At 39.9% G+C, this 20197-nt stretch overlaps 1 protein-coding gene across 2 annotated transcripts; it reads left to right on the top strand.

Annotated features, from left to right (window-relative positions):
• Positions 1 to 94: 94 nt before the first annotated feature.
• sult4a1 (sulfotransferase family 4A, member 1) lies at positions 95 to 17163 on the top strand. 2 transcript variants are annotated; one of them, XR_001168007.4, is made up of 8 exons: positions 95 to 409; positions 4592 to 4722; positions 7042 to 7122; positions 7598 to 7724; positions 7839 to 7933; positions 8990 to 9128; positions 13939 to 14010; positions 14137 to 14224. XR_001168007.4 is itself a non-coding variant. In XM_004570873.2 (7 exons), exons 1-7 carry the CDS (start codon positions 241 to 243, stop codon positions 14247 to 14249), a joined length of 855 nt encoding a protein of 284 aa, XP_004570930.1. In that variant the 5' UTR covers positions 95 to 240; the 3' UTR covers positions 14250 to 17163. The 2 variants fall into 2 exon arrangements, 1 of the variants encoding a protein (XP_004570930.1); XM_004570873.2 differs by lacking the exon at positions 13939 to 14010 and having other exon boundaries at positions 14137 to 17163.
• The last annotated feature ends 3034 nt before the right edge of the window (positions 17164 to 20197 follow it).

The raw sequence follows: 20197 nt of genomic DNA, 5'->3' as shown, positions 1-20197 counted from the left end.
CTGATGCTGGTTCTCATGCACGCGTATTACATCACTTCTCTGTTGCGCCATTGGCTGAGGGTCAACTCCTCCGCCCTCCGCCGCGAGCCACAGCATCCCGACGCAAAGCAGCGCTGTTTCAAGCAACCTCATCACGGTCATCATCTTCTTACCTTTAAATACATCAAACCACACGTACACAAAGCTGTTCACGTGGGTGTGCGCGTTTTCTTTTTCCTGCACTGGCGGCTCGTTTCGACGATGGCCGAGAGCGAGGCAGATACGCCGAGCACGCCGATTGAGTTTGAGAGCAAATACTTCGAGTTTGATGGAGTGCGGCTGCCGCCCTTCTGCAGGGGAAAGATGGAGGAAATCGCCAACTTCTCCCTTAGAAGTAGCGACATATGGATTGTGACGTACCCAAAGTCAGGTAAAGGAGCCACCACACCACCCTGTGCACGAGTGTCTTCGTGCCTTCGCATTTCTTGCTGCTCGCTACTGCAGCAGTTTCTGCAGGCCTCTCTTGTTATTATCAAAGTTTAACAACACGAATAAAACACGAATGCACAGGTAGCCCGTATCTAGTATCAGTCACAGGGTTCATTTTGCGTAGCACGCAGGTATCACGGTATCGTGAGAGTTGCAAATCCGTTCACTTTATTGCAGTGGGTGGATGACGATATCTGTTTATGATGCTTGTGCAGTAGAACTACTTTTTATAGGCCTCTATCAAGCATGTACACGTAGCATCAGCAACCCGTACTTCATAATCAAATATCAGCAAATAAATGAGTCAGACTGATTAGCTCGATTAATGGCTGGCTGAAACACCTCACTCGCATGAGCACTTCTAGAAGTTGGTGTTTACATCTATCCTCAGAGTGTCTTTGCGCAGCGCTGCTGCATGCGTCGTGCCCTGCTGTGCGCTGGGTGGGTCCGGTCATGTGACAGGTGGTGGGCAGCTGGAGCAGTGCTTGCAGAAGGCCAGAAGGAGTTTGAATATTCAGAGTTTAGTTGCATTTCTATGTAGCACAGCAGAGGAAAGCAACCCAAAGGACGGGGTGGCGACCATCGGGGATGTTTTGAAAGTTTTTGGCACAGGGTGGTTGACGGGGCCCAAAGGAATCAGAATATCTGATCATAAAAGCATTTGCCAATGAAGCAGAACCTTTGAGGAAAAATCGAATTTTACTTATTATTAAAAAGGTTTTATAAGCAAAATATAGTTATACTACTATACACTATATACTATACTATACTATACTATACTATACTATACTATATACTTTGGGATCATAACTGTTGCTTTATTACAGCTTCATTAAAGTGTGTGTGAAACATCACATTTTAATGTTGTTGTCCATAAGACTTACTTACATAAAGATAATTAGCTTTAGCTGTAATAATATAGTCCATTATAAAATAGAACAATGTAATAATGTACGATTAACGGTACTCTAGACCAATGACATATTAAAAGGGGTGGTTTTCATTTAGTTTTGCCTCTTTAACCACCCTATACTCACCTACAGTGTACATCTGGATAGATGCATGCATAGAAGAGCATTACAGATAGCTGTAAGCCACAGAGGCACTTGAGAGGAGCACATGTCTTCTCAGATCTTGCCACTGCACTATTTTGTTCAATGTCAAACATTTTTTGATCCAGTGTGCTGTCAAGACAAGAAACACTGGTATTGCACACATTTCTTAAAAAAAACAAAACAAAACAGTCACAGGAACACTTCAGAAGAACTCTACAAATTCAGCACAGCATCATTAAATTAGTTTATTTGTTAGTGCCTATTATACAGTGATAATGACTCAGAAGTTACAAATACACCCAACAACCCAACACACTCACTTAGAACTGAAGCACAGACTCAGAAATCTCCAGAGAACACTGGTGTGATTTCAAAGTAGTGATTTTTCCCCCTGGATTAGAGCCAGTGACATTTGATAAGGTCACCAGAGCTAAAATTATGTTTATTTATGTTTGAGCAGAACTTGGTGTCCTTGGCACGCAGCTGGTCTCCTGAGGTTCTCTGCAATATTCTGCAAATATTCATTTTAACCAGTTACAACTTTGTGCATCCAAGCAATCTTTGTTTTTAAGCTTAAACAAGCTTTATATATCTGTAGTCTTTTGGTGCATAGGAGAAAGAAAGCACATGTCAGGCCACATGGCTGGGATGCTGCAGAGCTATGATGCCATTGGCTTACATGTGATCATCTTAGCCAATAGGATTAGCAGCACTCCATAAACCAAAGGGAGGGCGTGAGCGATATGATATTACTTAGGTCTGTTTCATATGTCATACTGTATACTTGCACATCCTTGAAGTTAGTGGAAACAGGAGGTCTGGCTCCACAAACATATTGAACTTTTATCAGGGATTTTGTTTCCCCTTTTTAAACCACAGCTGTCTTTAAGCCATGACTGTTCATTTTCCTTAAAACATGCGTTAGGTAACTTTAGGCAAAAATTCTAAACACATGGTCAAAGGAATTAGAAAGACTGGAAAACAGCAGAGTTTGAAAGAGGTGAGCTGGGAGAGTCTGCAATGTGCTCCTGAGTATCCTGCAGCTTTATGCTCCATCCATTTAGAAACTCTATGTCAGTTTGTGCTACACTGATTTGGTCTTTCTTTATTTAATCTGTCTCTAGCATTTCCATCAGCTTTATGGGAATCCAGTATCAAAGTCTCATATTAAACATATGATGAGTGAAATTTCCAAACATAATATCCATATGCTAACCATATGTTCCATATGTTCACTTATAATCAAGTGAAGAATTTGAAATAAAGATAAGGACTTTAATTCTTTACTAGGAAGGAGGTATGAAATATGCATTGTGATGTATTTAAATTAAAAACCTGCTACTGATCTGGATCAAAATTTAACAAAAATGCATCCAGAAAAAAGAAACAGATATAATATCAAACATAATATAACACAAACTCAGCACAATGCTTCTTGGCAGTAAATCATATATAATTGGAGAGCCTGTTTATTTCCCTCAAAATCGTGCAACATTTGCAAGGAAAATGCAAAGTTGAGTACGTGAGTTGCACCTATGAAAAGCTTGTCAAATCTTCTCTGGCAATGACAAACAGTTTATTCTGCTTTTGACTCTTGTTTTAAGCTTCTGGTACCCCAGGTACAGACAATAAGGTGCCCGATAGGCGCCTGTGAGCATGAAGTATTTGCTCCAAGCAGTTTCTAATGTTTCAGTCACAGCAGCTATGTGACTGAAACATTAAGCACTTGTACAATTAGGCTGCTTACATGCTCAACCTTTAAACACATTGTACTAGAAACATAAACTGGTAACCCGTCCTGGTTACCAGTTATCACAGCATGACAGAATGACATCATATTGAATGAGGATCCAGTTTGAAAATGAACTCATTGCCATTGCTGCTGGTGCAATCCGGACACATGATGGGCTCCAGTTTTCATCTTTCACCAAGACTTACTGTTTCAGTTAACAAAATCAGTTTATATTATTTTATATTGTTTAATGTGTCATGATCTGCATTCAAGCTTAGGTTGCTTAGGCTGATTTATACACTCCGTGCAGGCAAATTAATGCTTTCCATAAAAATGAGTTCTTTATGATTTTTTTGCAGAATCTCTAGGATTTTTGATAAATTATTTTCATTCTTTGTTGCTAAATTAGATGAAAAAAGTGATTCTTTTGTACTTACAGAAAAAAGAGATTTTCAAAATGACCCCAAACTGTTGTGCAATTGAATACGTGTAAAAATCATCCATCATTTGAATCTCAGAGTTATTATGAGAACAGTGTTCTCTGTTAATCTTTGTATCACAGGCTCCTAGAGGTTTTTTAAACTTTTAGTTGTAAGCCGCAAATGATTTTTTTCATCTATCAAATACAACTGAACCCTTTAAGGAGTGAAACACACTACATAACTGCTGCTAATGGGATATAAAAATGTTCTTTTAGAACGAGAAAGCTTTTACTGAAAAACTTTCTTATGCAATTTATTCGGTTTCAAAGCCAGTATGTGGCTAACTTCACTTTATTTTTCTCTAAGTGAGAGTAGTCAGTCTTATTCATATCACTCTGTAATGTAGAACACTGGTAAGCCTTTAAGTTATTAAGAAACAAGCTGGGATGAATTGATTGCATCGTGTTAAAATGCTGACTTTTTCCATTGCTTAACAGAGAGGCGTCCTTCAAGTTTCACATGGTGTGATCTGCATCTGTGAGCCAAACTGCCCATAAATCTTTGGACTGGCAACAAATAAGACATTAATAATGTGAGAATGGTAATGTTTTGTAACTAGCGATTAAATGGTTACAATGTAATTGATTAGGGTGACTGAAAAAGTGGAAACGGTAAATAATTTCTTCCAAGATGTCTTTTAGTGACGCACACACTTTTACATGTGACTCATTGAGTTCCCATGGACGAATTAAGGCCTCAAAGACTGTTTGGGTGTTCTGTGCTGCAGTACAATAGTTCAGTGGTTAGTTTGTATTAATCCAAGCTCATCAGCTGTGGATCCAGCAACTTTCACTGTTTCATGCTGAAGTTTGACTTTTGTCATTGTCCCCTGATTGTCTTTTCTGTCATTGCAGGCACCAGTCTACTTCAGGAAGTTGTGTATCTAGTGAGTCAGGGAGCAGACCCTGATGAGATTGGCCTTATGAACATTGATGAACAGCTGCCTGTTTTAGAATACCCACAACCTGGGCTGGACATCATACAGGTAGAGTGAGTCACTGACATCACAGTAGCAGACACTCAGCACCATAACCAATTTAGAACTGAGGCAGCAGGTGAGATTAAATTATTCGATCTGGTAAAACAATGCAAAATCTAGCCTGCTAACTTAGCCTTCCACTGTAGCCATGTTAATGGGTAACTGGTTCAAGACTTACTGTCATAAGTCTTGCTTATAAATGCAGATAATTTAGAAAATTTAATAAAAAGCAAAGTCATCAAAAGTTTGAATATTACATTTCCCACTTTTACCTCCCAGATATACTGTTTATTTGCATTAACTGAGCTGAGACTACAAATGGAAACTTGAAAGTTAAAAATCTTGTCCCCTGGATATAGATTCCTCACAGGCATATATCTGTTTATTCCTATAGATTTAGGAATGAATAATTGTGTGGATTACATTATGACAACATTAAAACGAACTAACTGCTGATTTAGATCAGCCCATTCTCACTCCTGAAGCGTAAAATCCTGACGATTTGTCACGTCCCACGGCGTTCCTGAGGAACGCGAAAGGCGACCTTCGGCATTCTTAAGGTACGCGCCGGGTTATGGGTGAAATACAGTAGAATGACGGTCCCACGGTAAAAGACGTTCCAGCCACGTATTCCAGCTCTAACCATAACCTTACCCCTAACCTTAACCAGCACTGTAATGACGTGAAATAGTGTTTTCCAAAGCGATTTGAGGAAAATGAACGAACATGTGTGGATGGATTCCAAATGGTTCTCACATTTCCTCATTTTTCCGATCTCGTCATTTGTTCACACTGCAGGTCTTGATGCTCAATTCCAATGTTTTGATCAAATCCGATTTTTTTGTCTGCTTGTTCACACTACAATTAAAATGTGACAGCAAACGCGCTCTAGTGTGAACGCTCAAAGCAGCCGCATGCGCAAAAGAAGACGTCACACACAACGTGCTCTGTTTAGACCCAGACCAAACAGCATTGTTTGACTGATGTTGTTTCGGACTTTACGTTTCCCAATTTTGCTTTAAGTTAAAGTTATTTTGTTATTTACATATGGCCTAATAATGATCCTTATTGCTGTTTTAGAGGAGCGGTGTTGTAAAGTATTCAATTCAATTCAATTCAATTTTATTTATATAGCGCCAAATCACAACAAAAGTCGCCTCAAGGCACTTCATAGATACAGAGAAAAACCCAACAATCATATCACCCCTATGATCAAGCACTTTGGCGACAGTGGGAAGGAAAAACTCCCTTTTAACAGGAAGAAACCTCCGGCAGAACCAGGCTCAGGGAGGGGCGGGGCCATCTGCTGTGATTGGTTGGGGTGAGAGAAGGAAGACAGGATAAAGACATGCTGTGGAAGAGAGACAGAGGTTAATAACAGATATGATTCAATGCAGAGAGGTCTGTTAACACATAGTGAGTGAGAAAGGTGACTGGAAAGGAAAAACTCAATGCATCATGGGAATCCCCCGGCAGCCTACGTCTATTGCAGCATAACTAAGGGAGGATTCAGGGTCACCTGGTCCAGCCCTAACTATATGCTTTAGCAAAAAGGAAAGTTTGAAGCCTAATCTTGAAAGTAGAGATAGTGTCTGTCTCCCGAATCCAAACTGGAAGCTGGTTCCACAGAAGAGGGGCCTGAAAACTGAAGGCTCTGCCTCCCATTCTACTTTTAAATACTCTAGGAACAACAAGTAGGCCTGCAGAGCGAGAGCGAAGTGCTCTAATAGGGTGATATGGTACTACAAGGTCATTAAGATAAGATGGGGCCTGATTATTTAAGACCTTGTATGTGAGGAGCAGGATTTTGAATTCTGGATTTAACAGGAAGCCAAAACAGGAGAAATCTGCTCTCTCTTTCTAGTCCCTGTCAGGACTCTTGCTGCAGCATTTTGGATCAGCTGAAGACTGAAGAATGTTTTTGGTCATAGCGCCCTGCTCTACTCGGGAGTGAGAACGTGTTGTTTAGATCTATAACATAAGGAGATGCTGGTAGTGGTCTCTATGTTTGACCAGCACCATCAAACTGATGCTAATGCTGCAGTAAGGTTATTGTCTATCAGGCTGCTCTTTGGTTTGTTTTTGTTTCACCACCAGTAACAATGACCTCATCTGGTGTTATTAAGATTTTTATTGGGGGAACTTTTGTAGGACCTCTTCCAGGGTCGTAAAATGTTATATGAGACACTCTATTGGCTAAAACTCAAACACTTCAGTCGTGTCAAAGCTGCAGATTTCTTGGACAAATGTCCAGAGTTGCACAAGTTTTCTGTAGGACATGATGGGAAAAGTTCAGTGCAGATTCACTGTGTTTGTCTTTCACAGGAGCTGTCGTCACCTCGTTTGATCAAAAGCCATCTTCCCTATCGATTCCTCCCTACAGCCATGCACAATGGAGAAGCTAAGGTTAGTTCTCTAAGAGGCTGAGTTCATCAAATCAACAAGTAAACAGGGAGATTCAGCAGTCATTATTATTTCACTAAAACACAGAGGTAATATATCAACCTAGTATCACGGCAAAAAGTCAAATAGACCGCTTTGCCTCATGTACATGCACGCAGGAGCTGCAGTAAAACATCAGATGGAGATATTCCATTTCAAGCCAACATGAAAATAATCACGGGAAAGTGTTCAGACATTATTAACACTCTTACATGTAGATACATTTTAGCTGCCTAGCTTTATCGTTTCTGGCATTTGAGCACCCTGAAATGTACGCCACACGTCTTTTGCTCAATGCAGACTTTAAATATATTATCTCCCACTGCTGGTAATCCAACTTCTGTCCACGGTGGACCAGCGTGTCTGTTACACGCCTTGCTGTGATACTGGGTTAAATCTATACTTCCTGTTTACAGCGAGTACTGTTGCCCTCTTCCAGGTGATCTACATGGCTCGAAACCCTAAGGATTTGGTGGTATCCTACTACCAGTTTCACCGCTCTCTCAGGACCATGAGCTACCGGGGAACCTTCCAGGAATTCTGCCGGCGCTTCATGAATGATAAACGTGAGTATACAGATTAATAGAAGATTTGGACATTTCATGTAATCCACTCCATAGAAGCCCTGTCCTGTTTTGTCGAGTCCCTGTATCTCACTGATTGATACTTTTCCTTTATAGTGGGATATGGTTCCTGGTTTGAACATGTTCAGGAATTTTGGGAACACCGTATGGATTCTAATGTCCTTTTCTTGAAATACGAAGACATGTACAAGGTAATATCACAACTGTTTTGTGGGCCCTTTTAGCATCTTATTGCTAGTTCATGGAAACTTACACCCAGCTGTCTGCCCCTGACAGATGACTTTACTGAATTTTGTGTGCAACGTAGGCAGTAAATTAGGGGGAAATTGCTCCTATGGAGCCTGGATTTTCTGAGCAGGCATTCTGGCCTTGAACATACCCATATGGAAAAGAAATAGTAAAAACTTACATGATTTACTCATGAAAGTGGCCACTTTCTCATTACTTTCATATATTGTTTTTAGGAAGTGTCCAAAACATACAAGTTTCATTATATAATTTTTCAAGGGATCTTATATCTGTTTTCACTCTTGTATGCTTTTCATACAAGTTTCACACAAGACAGATACAAACTTTATAAGATTTATATATATCTTTTCCATATGGGTAGTTTTTGCCCTCTTAGTATACTAAACTATAGTTTGACTAAGGAACTCAATAGGATAAAAATCAAGAAGCATTGAATATTTCCAACTAAATCAAAAATCTATTTTAATAGAAATGTGTTTATATAATATGTTTTTGATATTTCACATTAATTTGTTATCTATTTGACATTTATGCTCTTTTTTATGCTCTATGGGCGTTAAACTTACCAGCCTGTATCAACGCATAAGGGCATAGATAACATCAGAGGTTCAAGGCACCAGCTACTGATTGATAAAACAGTACGTCAGGACTCTAAGATCAGGCAGACCAATCTTAGAAGACACACAGGATAGCTGCAAGTACCAAGTATCCAAATACATTTCTACCGTTCATCAGGCACCCAGCTGGAGTAGTAATCTGAACGAGTTCAATGTCACTGATGTCACAATATGAAAACTTTTCACGATGCATGGAGGCTCAACCTTCAGCACACCGAGGGTATACGGGCAACAGAAAGAGGGGGAGGGAGGATTAATGCGTGTCAAATCCAGGAGGAAACAAGCAGAATCATGCATTAGCGTTATTTTAACAACAAAACATTTTCTCTGTGTTTGTTTGTTACATTTGCTTTCATAGATTTTTCTTCCTCTCCTCTTCAGGATCTGGGGACATTAGTGGAACAACTGGCACGTTTTCTGGGTGTCTCCTGTGACAAGGCTCAGCTGGAAGGCATGGTGGAGAGCTGCAACCAGCTCATTGAGCAGTGCTGCAACTCAGAGGCACTGTCCATGTGCAGAGGTGAGTGGGAGAGGAAAGCTCAGTTATTTTGTTCTGGGCACAGACAGCATAAAACATGCACATACCGACTGAGACATCAGCCATTGGTTTAGGACTCTACACTCTGAGTAGAGGGAGCAGTGCTAATTTAAGAGCTAACACTAGTTAGCTATATTCACAAGTTGTCTCCATAAACTGTATGGGTGCAACAAAAACCCCCCACATATAGTTACAGACTAATAAAGCAATTGAATGCACCCACCAAAACTGCAACACAATCTTCACACAGAAAGCCATAATTAGTCAAATCATGCAAACACAGTGAAGACACCCATCTTAGCAGACGCCCATCAGAACCAGCTACAGACACTCATTAATCAAGGCCACTAACTCAAATATCCAGGTGGATGTAATTCAGGTAAGGCTCTTATAAAGAGGGGATCTTATCTATCGGCAAGTAAAGGGAACTGCAGTTTTTGTGATTTCTATGTTCATTTTACAGCTCTGGAGGTTGTTCATTGAGTCTTCTGAATAGGCAGTTTAACTGTATGTATGGTGATTACCTGCATAGATCTGATGCAATATGTTAGTTGATTAATCAGGAGAAAATCAAATGTGTCTGATGTTATATTTTTATCTATTATTTGTATTATTTTGAACTATTTTCCAAGTGTGGCTAAGGGTAACACATAAATACCAATATAAAAACAGGACATGCTAGTTTACAAAATCCAAACACAGAGCAGGCAGCTGTAATATGTCACCGCTAGTGGTGGCTGTGTAACATCTTAGAACAGGGGTCCACAGACTGTAGGCCAGAAGTGACCCACCAAAGGGTCCATTCCACCCCCACTGATATCGCTGTGAGTATGCAGAGGAATAGAGTGCAGGAATATCAGACTGTTGGTGCTGCTGCTCTGAGTTTGTGCATCTAAACCTAAAGCAATGCCTCCCGTTGTTTACATTATGTCTGTGTGTAGTATGAAGAGTAAAATATTACTGGAAAAATGAATGAACACAGAAGAACAAATTCAAACAAATGCTGCAAACAAGAAAGAGTACCAGGAAAACACAAATCTTACAGGACATTGCCCACTTTATATTTCCATGAATAAGTGCAAAAAAAGGAGTTTCTGGTAGAAGATTGGGTAAGCTCATCGTGGTAGGATTGCCAAATGCCCGAAGCAGTGGAGGAGAATCGAATTTTATGTGTTGCTCACGTCAGTGAAAAGTCAATTATATAGCAGCTTCTCTTTCAAAATCACTGCCCTTTCATGCTACTTAATGCTACTAAAGAAAGTAGCAGCTGGGTCAGATCTTTTTGGTCCTTTGCTCTGAGCTGTTTGCTGAGAGTTGTTAGTTTCTTACAGTGCTTACCTCCTTGTTAACTCTTGTGGTGATACTACAATATTGTGTAGTTCGATTTCTGTATGCTCCATGTAGGTGTATTCAAACCTTTTTGTTTATAGCAGTTTCATTGTTTTTCATTCTGTTCCCATTAAGAGATTAGCTGTTCCCATTAGCTGATAGAGGTCAGGATGCAAATAATCGAAGCTAATCATATTTGGGGTCAAATTCAATACAAGCTAGTGCAGACAAACTCAGACAACAACTAAATCACTAACTATAACTCTCGACTGCTGCAAAGGAAATGTGTAGCATTGCAGATTACACATTTCCTAAAGTCAACCACACCATAAATTATTTAATGTACACTGAGCTTATAGACAACATTTTTTAAGGGGAGATAACTACATTGATTTGTGTTGGTTAGTTATTAATGTCCCTGGAGACGATAGTTATGTTGCAAGAGTTTGTGTATGCAGACCAGTCTCAGGTCACTGACCTGTAGTAAACAGAGCAAATTTACCTAATACTAATAATATCTCACAGCTGGACTAATAATCTGATACAAGCTAAATACATCCACGTCTAAGTTGTTCCTTATGTGAACTATGGTAAATGGTAAATGGCCTGTATTTATATAGCGCTTCACTAGTCCCTAAGGACCTCAAAGCGCTTTACATATCCAGTCATCCACCCATTCACACACAGGTGATGGCAGCTACATTGTAGCCACAGCCACCCTGGGGCGCACTGACAGAGGCATTACAATGAGATTAGGACTTTATGAAGAGAAACACCTTTCTGTTTCAGGAGTTTAGATCATCACGCAGTGTCATAGTCAATACTTTACACTGCAGGTTAGCACAAGGCTACTTAACGTTAGCTTCTTAGTAATTCAGTCACTCAGAGCTCTTGGTACACAATACTACTTTAACTCATGTAGTCAATGATTTATATCAGCAGTCTCCAAACTTTTTTGCGCCACGGACCGGTTTATGCCCGACAATATTTTCACGGACCGGCCTTTAAGGTGTCGCGGAAAAATACAACAAAATAAAACCAGTACCGGTACCGAAAAAAAGAAGATTTATTGATAACACACGTGAAAAGACCCAGGAAAACCGAGTTAACGATAAAAACGATAACAAAATAACGCTGAAAACCGATAAAAACCCTGAAAACTATACATTTCACACCTGAGCCTCAACTCTCGCGGCCCGGTACCAAACAACTCACGGACCGATACCGGTCCGAGGCCCGGGGGTTGGGGACCGCTGATTTATAACACATATGACTCGGGACTTGACAGTAGGTCTTCACATAGCAAGGGGCAGGTGTTAGACACAGTTTAGGATAAACCCTGCACTCCACCTGAGCCTCAACTCTCGCGGCCCGGTACCAAACGACTCCTAAACTCCTAAACTCTGTGTCTAACACCTGCCCCTTGCTATGTGAAGACCTACTGTCAAGAAGAACTTTACACTTCTATGGGTGCAGCTTTGGAAATGCTGTTCACAAACACATAGCTGACTCTGTACTTCTTTGGACAAACCCTGAAAGCAGGTTTTTGATGTCATAAGAAAATTGTTGTTAAATGTGACCCTTGTTATCACAATGAGAGCTCTGATCACTCGCTTCATCTTTATTAACTTTACTGTATGAAACTCTCTTAAACTGACAACTGAAGTTATTAAGCTAACTGTGAATTTATTATTTAAAATGGGCTGATCGCTCCATCAGGTCTACACCTCTGATCAGTAAATGTTAACATACATGCTGCATGAGTTGAGAGGTGAATACTATGTTTAACTATGTTTAATTATTTATATACTGAGTTTTAAACGAGTGAATGTTAAATTGTTTGATTAATGCAAAGACAAGTTCTGTGAAAAATATATAAATTTGTGAAAAACCTTTTGACTGGAAGGATTATGAGCTTGGTTTATTAACGTGCCAATGTTAAGATAGTTAATTTACAGGTTTGGTGTTTTCTCAATATGACCAAATATTAAGAATATGGTTTCAAAGAGAAACACACACTGAGCCTGCTAACAATGCTTATACTGGCATTTAAATTTATACAACTTTCATCAATAGATGTTTCTGGTTTGCCTCACACACTACATAGTTTCATGGTCACATAGCAGCTAGTTAGTGTGTGCTTGTGGGTCAGTCAGTGCCTCCTATGACAGTTATAGGTGATAGCTACCAAGGCTCTGTGACAATCAATCACAGCAACTGTAACAAATTGCAGCTGGTAGGGAGATTCTCATTTTTTAATCAGCGGGTCGATGTAGTCACCAACCGATCTCCGGGTCTGTGTGACTGGGACCTAAGAATTTAACGCTTAACTTTATCAAAATGATCGCAGAAGAAAACAAGATGATGTGATTCAACTGTAGGAATGACGATGGTTCGAATACAGAACCAAGTTATAGTTAAATTAGTTATGGCGTTAATTTAAATAGTTTTGGTTAAATTAAAAATGAGTTGTGCCAAGGTTACCTGCATGACATTTCATATTGCATGACTATGTGATTGAATATTTTTGGATTATTACATAATGCATTCTGATGAAAACATTATAGCACCAGTGTGTCTGACTCTGCACTGCAGACTGTAGTTTAACACTGGAGTGTTGTGCAGGATGTGACTGCGTTTGTTTTGATTGAACCTTTCATGAGTTCCATGTACAGTCATATGAAAAAGAAAACTGTCAAATGATGATTTATTATCTATCAGAACTATTTTAGCAGCAGTAACTTGAAGTGTCCCCTGTTTTCTGTGTGACCTCCAGTCCCTTCAGTAGTTGAGGAAATCTGGCATACTCCTTCATGTCATTGTTCAGTTCACTGAGGTTGGAGGAACTGTGTTTATGCATATCTATCTTAAGGTACTTCCACAATCGAGTTGAGCTCTGGACTTTGACTGGGCTATTGCAAGACCTTGACTCTTTTCTGTTCCAATCATTTTCATGTTGCATGACCCAGTTTTGGCCACGCTCTAGCTGTCGACCTTACATTTGACTCTAGAGTACTTTGGTATACAGAAGTCTACACGGTGACTGCAACAAGTCCAGGTCCTGTAGCTGCAAAACAAACCCACTCATCACCTCTCCACTGCTATGCTTGAAGGATTTCCACTTGGTCTCTTCTGTCCAAAGGACGTTGTTCCAGATCTGTTGTCCTTTGTTTCAGAGAAAGCTTTGCAAATGCGGTCAAGTTCATTTTAGAGAGAATAGGCTTTTTCCAAACAAGCCATACTTGATCTGTCATTTTGTAATTGTGCTTTCTGAAGCTACTTAATTCCTACAGAAACAGTAAGGGTGCGCATAGTTTTTCACATGAGTGTACATGTGTTTTACATTTGTTTCCTTATTTGTTATCATTTTGGTTTATGTGTATATTTAGTTTTTTATGTTCACTTACAGTTTCTGTCATCTGTTTTTGTTCTATGTTTTTCCATCTGTTTTTTTTCCTTTTAGTCTAAGGAAGTCTGGTGTTTGATCTGCTATAGGTTAGAGAGCTGACAGTCAGTCACATACACACTGCAACTGGTGAGTCACTGCCGTGCCGGGCTGCATTCAGTCTGTAGCAGAAATACGCTCAATAAGTTTTGGTGTTTTGAGCACAAATAAAGACGGTGCTTATTAAAATCCTTACTACGCTCCATTTCCCTGCAGGTCGTGTTGGTCTGTGGAAAGATATCTTCACCGTGTCTATGAATGAAAAGTTTGATGCGGTATACAGACAGAAGATGGGGAAGTCCGACTTGACCTTTGACTTCTGCCTGTGAGGAACGCCTGACCATCTCTCCGTATCGCCTCCCGACTCACTTATCTATGCTAGCTCATTTCCTGTCGAAACCCAAACTCCTACATCTTCCCTCAGTCAATCTGAAGTTCAATAGTTCAACCTAACAGTGAGCTCTCACTAAAAGACTTTTCACATATGCAATCCCATGTCAGCAGAAATCAGAAGTCACACTGTTGTGGAGATTACCGAATTTTTTAAATCAATAGTTAAACCAAATCTCCCTCAGCCCCTACCTCCACTGCTGTGTGTGTTTATAGTATATATCGACTAGATTAGGGTCAGCCACTGAACTGAAGTCTTGGTGGGTGGATTCATAACAGGAATTTAACCTGTATGCAGATATTTGTGATGAAAAACGTTGGAAATGAACGGGGAAAGTTGTTATAGCTGTCCTCAAACATGCTAACGACAACACTAACGATGTTGAGTCGGCACTAGTTGAAGGAAAAAAACGATACTTTGAACCACCAACTGTTTGGCAGCATTATGGACACGACCTCGAGCTGTTGTCAAAGAGTTGTATGTTTACCATAAGTCCAGAATATTCAGGAGCCACAGTCATTTATCGCTGTGGCCATTTGACAAACTTAAGCTCTGTTTTGGTCTCCGCTAAAATAACGATGAAAAATATCAGGTAGACGAATAGTGCTCGCCATCAACTTGTAGGTAAGACTGTGTGAGGACAGTCGATAGGCGCAGCAGCAGCGTATTTCTGGAAATGGGTTAGAAAAAACCAAAACGATGAGCTGCAATGCTAAAAACGTCTTCATCGGGTTGTCGCTATGAGCCACAACTTTGAGATTACACAAAATGTTTTGACCAGTTTTTACTGTAAACACATTTACCACGCAGTCTGCCAGATCTTGTATTTGTGGTCTATATAAAATACCTTTATTTAAACAGGGAAGGCTTTGAGAGCAGGCTCTCTTTTACAAGGACCCCCTGGTTATGACACACATGAAAAACATTTACTTTGACTCATTACATAAAAATAATATAAAGAAACCTCTTGAATTATGTATAAAATCATAACAGATAGAAACTGAATAAAACAAAAATAATATTGCATCAGAAAGAAGCAAGTATGATGCAAATATCCATAATCGATTTATTGCAGCAATTTCCTACATTGGTATTATTGTGATAAATTTAAAGGACTAAACAGTCTTGGTACCAAGTATAGTGTGAAGTTGAAATATAAGCAAGAAGACACATCCAATATTCCCATGAAGTTTGCCAATAAGAGCTCTGTAAATAAATAAAGTCCAGTGTTGTTCTCGTCTCACTGCCAGCAGCTGCTACCTTGCTTTCTTATATAAAGCATTGTAATGTTTTCTAAATCTGCTCCCAGATTTGAAACTGAGGGTGGACTGAGGCCGAGTCAGGGGAAAGCATATCGATGATTTCAACACGATTCAAAACAAATAAATCGTTTGCTTTCTGCGTCACTGGGAATACAAGCCTTAATTTATAGAACAATGTCAGCTTTTCTGTGAAAGACATCTTTATTCCACTAATATAATTTGAAAGCATAACTTGTCATTAAGGCAGAAATCTGGGTATTTACAGCAGGTGTCCTGGTAAAAGTAGTAAAACTCACTACAGTGTAACTATTAACCATCCTCCTGATGTCAGCAAACATTTGGTGCGAGTTCAACAATTATTTTTAGATTAATTAACGTTTAAAACTGCTTGGTGATTAGAGGGCTCTGCTCTGCATCAGCTACAGATATTTGGACACGTCTGATGTGAGTGTGTATGAGATGTGGAGAGGGACAACTGTCTTGTTAATCCTCAAACATGTCACCCGAGTACATCAGGGCCCCGTCAAATTCATTGACTGTGTCTAGATCCACACAGTAGTGGTCGGGTCAGGTCTGGAAACATTGACATAAATGGATATTTATGCCATCAAATTCATCTAAAACGGCTTTTGTCACATAAAAGAATTGCAATACTGGATTTAAAGAAGAAGTTACGTTATCTGCAGTTTACCAGCATTTAGCTGAAAGTAATGGAATGTCGCCCTCTGGCGGTCTAAATGGGGAGCTGCACTCACTTGCACATGTCGTGTTTTGGAGGCAGTTTTGGGCATCATAATTGATGTTGGGTCACCTGGGCGGTAAAACCTGATGACAGAGCTGACACACCAGAGCTGAGCTGAAGCATAAGGATCATTTGGAGTGCATTATTTCTTTTTAAATTACTTTTAAGCTTTGACAAAAATCGGTGTTGGGGACACAGATCTGTTGGACTCATCGGAAATTCCTACTGCTAATCCCACGCATTTGATCTTATGCGTGGGGCCAGTTGTTGCGACATACTCACAAAATTTAACCAGTTTTTTTTCTCTACAAAGAAGGGAACACAAAGGGAATCAAGCCTGTACCACCACAGTGGACAGTAAAATGTTTTTTTCTCAGAAATGTCAGGTTGAAGAGGGGTGGGCAGAATATTAACCCATAACCAGCATTAACTGTGTTCTGCTACTCAGTGTAGGGCAACAACAGCACCACTGTCTAACTGGAGTCAGACTGGAATCAACCTGAGCATCACTTCCAAACAGTATAGCACCTTCTACTCCTTCTCATCCTCTGTTGCTGCAGTAGTTCATGCAGACTAGTCCCTGCGCTCTACCTGACACATGTGAATGTCTTTATTGTGTGGATGTACACTACAACCTCAGCACAACTCTGCACATTCGTTTTTTCATTGTTCTTATTTCCTACTGTAACACTGTTTACAACCATTGGCAAGGCTTTAGCAAGTCCAACTCCACCTATCCTTTTATTTGGGGTTTTTATACATGCCTGTCTCTGTTTCAGGACATCCTTTTATTGTATTTGACATGCTTTGCTTTGCTGGTTTATTAATAAAGTAATGTCTTCATGTGATATCCGATGGATGGAGAGTCTTTCTTTTAATTGCTATAATGCAATTTATTAAAAAAAGTTTAGTTTTAAAATACTGTTACTGGACAAATGGGGAATGAGAATCATTTACTCAGTTGTTTGCTCAGAAATCTTTGCTCTGAAAAAAGAGGCTGGCCACAGACATCTGGAAAGCACTGGGCTTCAGCACGTGAGGCACATTATTCCTAATGACTGCATTGAGCCTTTTAGGTTCTAAACGGACATTTTTCTATATTTTAAGGTCAGCTGGTAAAATGTTTAAACATGCTTGTTAGATTAAATGGTGATTGGAAATTGGCAACAGGTAAAAGTGATAAATTACGGTACATTGCTACTTACAAGTAACTGTCAAGTAAATATCACATATATGGAGGTTACATCAGCCATCGTGATACTGCTGTTCAACTCTTCGCCAGTGTAAAGCTGGTATAAAGGTGAAAGACCATCAGCAGGTTAAGCTGACTCTTTCCAAAAGCAAGTCCCACAACTCAGCAACACATTATTGAAATTTTCATTTCTGTGGTGAACAGGACATAAAAACTGCATGTACAAAAATATTCTTGGCTCAAAATCATTTGCCCCTGTTAAAGTTATGCTTCTACCACCATCTTTGATGTTGCAGATCTCACTGCTGGATGCCACATGGCTTACATGAAACCCATGAAATCGTAAAACAAAACAGAACAATTACAATTGTTTTTATACAGCACCAAATAACAACAACAATCGCCTGATGGCACTTTATATGGTAAGTTAAAGACACTACAATATTACAGAAAACCTCCAAACCAGATGATCCCCTTTGAGCAGGCACTTGGTGACAGTGGGAAAGAAAAACTCCTTTTTAACAGGAAGAAACCTCCAGCAGAGCAAGGTTAGGAGACATCTGCTGCAACCAGCTGAGTGTGTGGCAAGCAATACAGGACAAAAGACACTGGCTGTGGAGGAGAGCAAGACATTAATAATAACCAACGATTATTAATGAAAAAAGGTCAGTGACGAAGAAACACACAGTGCATCGTGGGAAGCCTCCAGAGTCATAGGGTCACCAAAATCCAGCCTTAAAATAATCAAAATTGCAAATCAGAAAGTTAAAATCAGCCTTACAAGAATATTTTGACCTCTTTAAAACAATATCAGCTGGGTCTTCAGATTGTGACTTTTTGTGGATTATTAGATTTTCTTGAAATGTGAAATATACTTATTAAATGTGCATATATTATTATTTCGTTAAATTAAATAATATCATTAATATAACATCAAGATATGGCTCACAAAGATGGGTCTTTAAAGTTGGACTGTCTTGTGTGACATCCTCCAGAAGATGGCAGTAGAAGCTTTTTAAAGCATCTGAAAGGGAGCTGACATTGATAAATGAGGCTGAGTGGCTGTGTGGCCGGTCAGGCAACAAGTCAGTCTAACAGACGGTATTTGTTTCACCTCTGTTGCATTAGCTGGCACTAGTTCTTCCTCTGCTACAGCCCACTGGCTTACTTTGTGCTATGTTTTATTTCCTGTTTTCCTCAGCAGCCTGCAGATGTTTACTAAAAATAAAGGTATAAAAAAACCTTTGGACTATAAAAGAGGTTGCTAATATTTTGGGTGGTGTGTATGTGGTTTTAAGTCATTACTCTGCATCCACAAGGCCTAATGAGAATACGAGGCCTTGTATCAGGATGTTTCTCCTCTCTGGCATTGATCAATCGAGCGTGTGCGTCTCTGTTGGTGTATTTGGCATCTGTGCGTGGTGGAGTAATTCCCGTTCTCCCTTCATCTTCATCAGTGTGCGCCATGCCTCTGTCACTCTGCTTCGCCACTGTAATCGTCTCCACTGTTCTTCTTTGTTCCGTCTCAGCGCTCACGCCTGACAGTTTGACTGCCTGTCTTTCCCACACAGATTTCTTCCTATAATATCAGCTCTTTGTGTCCCCCCGCCACCTCCCTAACACATACACAATCACACACACTAGCACAAACCCAACCTCACATTCCTCCATCTCCTACCCATCTCCCAACTCACTGTCTTATTCATTAAAAACACTTTGTGGGTGAATGCATGTGTGTGCTTTCAGGAGAGTTGGGGAAAGTTTACTTTAAAGGACTATCACTGGAGCAGCAGCTGTTGTTGCTGGTGACATTTTGATGTGGAAGTCGCTTTGTGCTTGAGGGAGCGACATACCACAAGCAGCTCCACAACCCAGTCGAACGACTGCTTCTTTTAAAATCAACATTGAGAACTAGGGTGAGAGCTTTGCTGTTAAATATGGATCAATTTTTAAATGTGTCCTGGTGTTTGTGCTTGTGGAAGAGATGCTTTTTGGATAATTAGAGCTCGTATAGAATGAGGAAGGGTTAGTGAAGAAAAAAAAGAACGAAAAAAGACCCCATAAAATATTTTATAATTTTGACTCAATGGCCCTCATTTTTTTATTTTTTGTTTCCAAGGAGACAGACTTCATTCAAATTAAAGTGGTCTTGGGCAACTGGCCTTCCTGAGACTATTTAAAGGTTTTATTTGGACATTGGTTGCGTTTTCATTCATTTTCAGTCCAGTCCTTGTATCTGACCCATTTATTTTCTCTTCCAAAACCGACTGTCTATAATAAATAAATAAATAAATAGCAGGACCCAATAGATGCGTCCGTTCAAAAGCATGAAGCATCTACTATCTTCCGTCGCCTCTTCAGAAATGGTGTCAATGGGTGACTGACAAGAAGCAATTCTTAGGAAAGGGAAACTGAAAAGAGAGGAAGAAGAAAAGGTAAATGACAGCGGGATGCCAACATACACACGACTAACACTGAAAATCCGTAGTAGTGGGTCTGATGGAGCGATGAATGCAAATTTTACACTTTTGGTTCAAATCATCATCAATACCTGTGGAGGAGGTGAGAGGAGGGGGGTACAAAGTGAGTGTCTACAGTCATCTGTAAACCATGGTTTGAGGCTGCAGTTCAGCCAGCGGTCTTGGGGATTTTCCCAAAATGGATGGAAGTATGAACATACGGCACTGCAT

The sequence above is a fragment of the Maylandia zebra genome, linkage group LG17 (assembly GCF_041146795.1).
Source record: "Maylandia zebra isolate NMK-2024a linkage group LG17, Mzebra_GT3a, whole genome shotgun sequence".
Classification (NCBI taxonomy): domain Eukaryota; kingdom Metazoa; phylum Chordata; class Actinopteri; order Cichliformes; family Cichlidae; genus Maylandia; species Maylandia zebra.
This window is presented reverse-complemented; position numbering and strand designations above follow the sequence as displayed.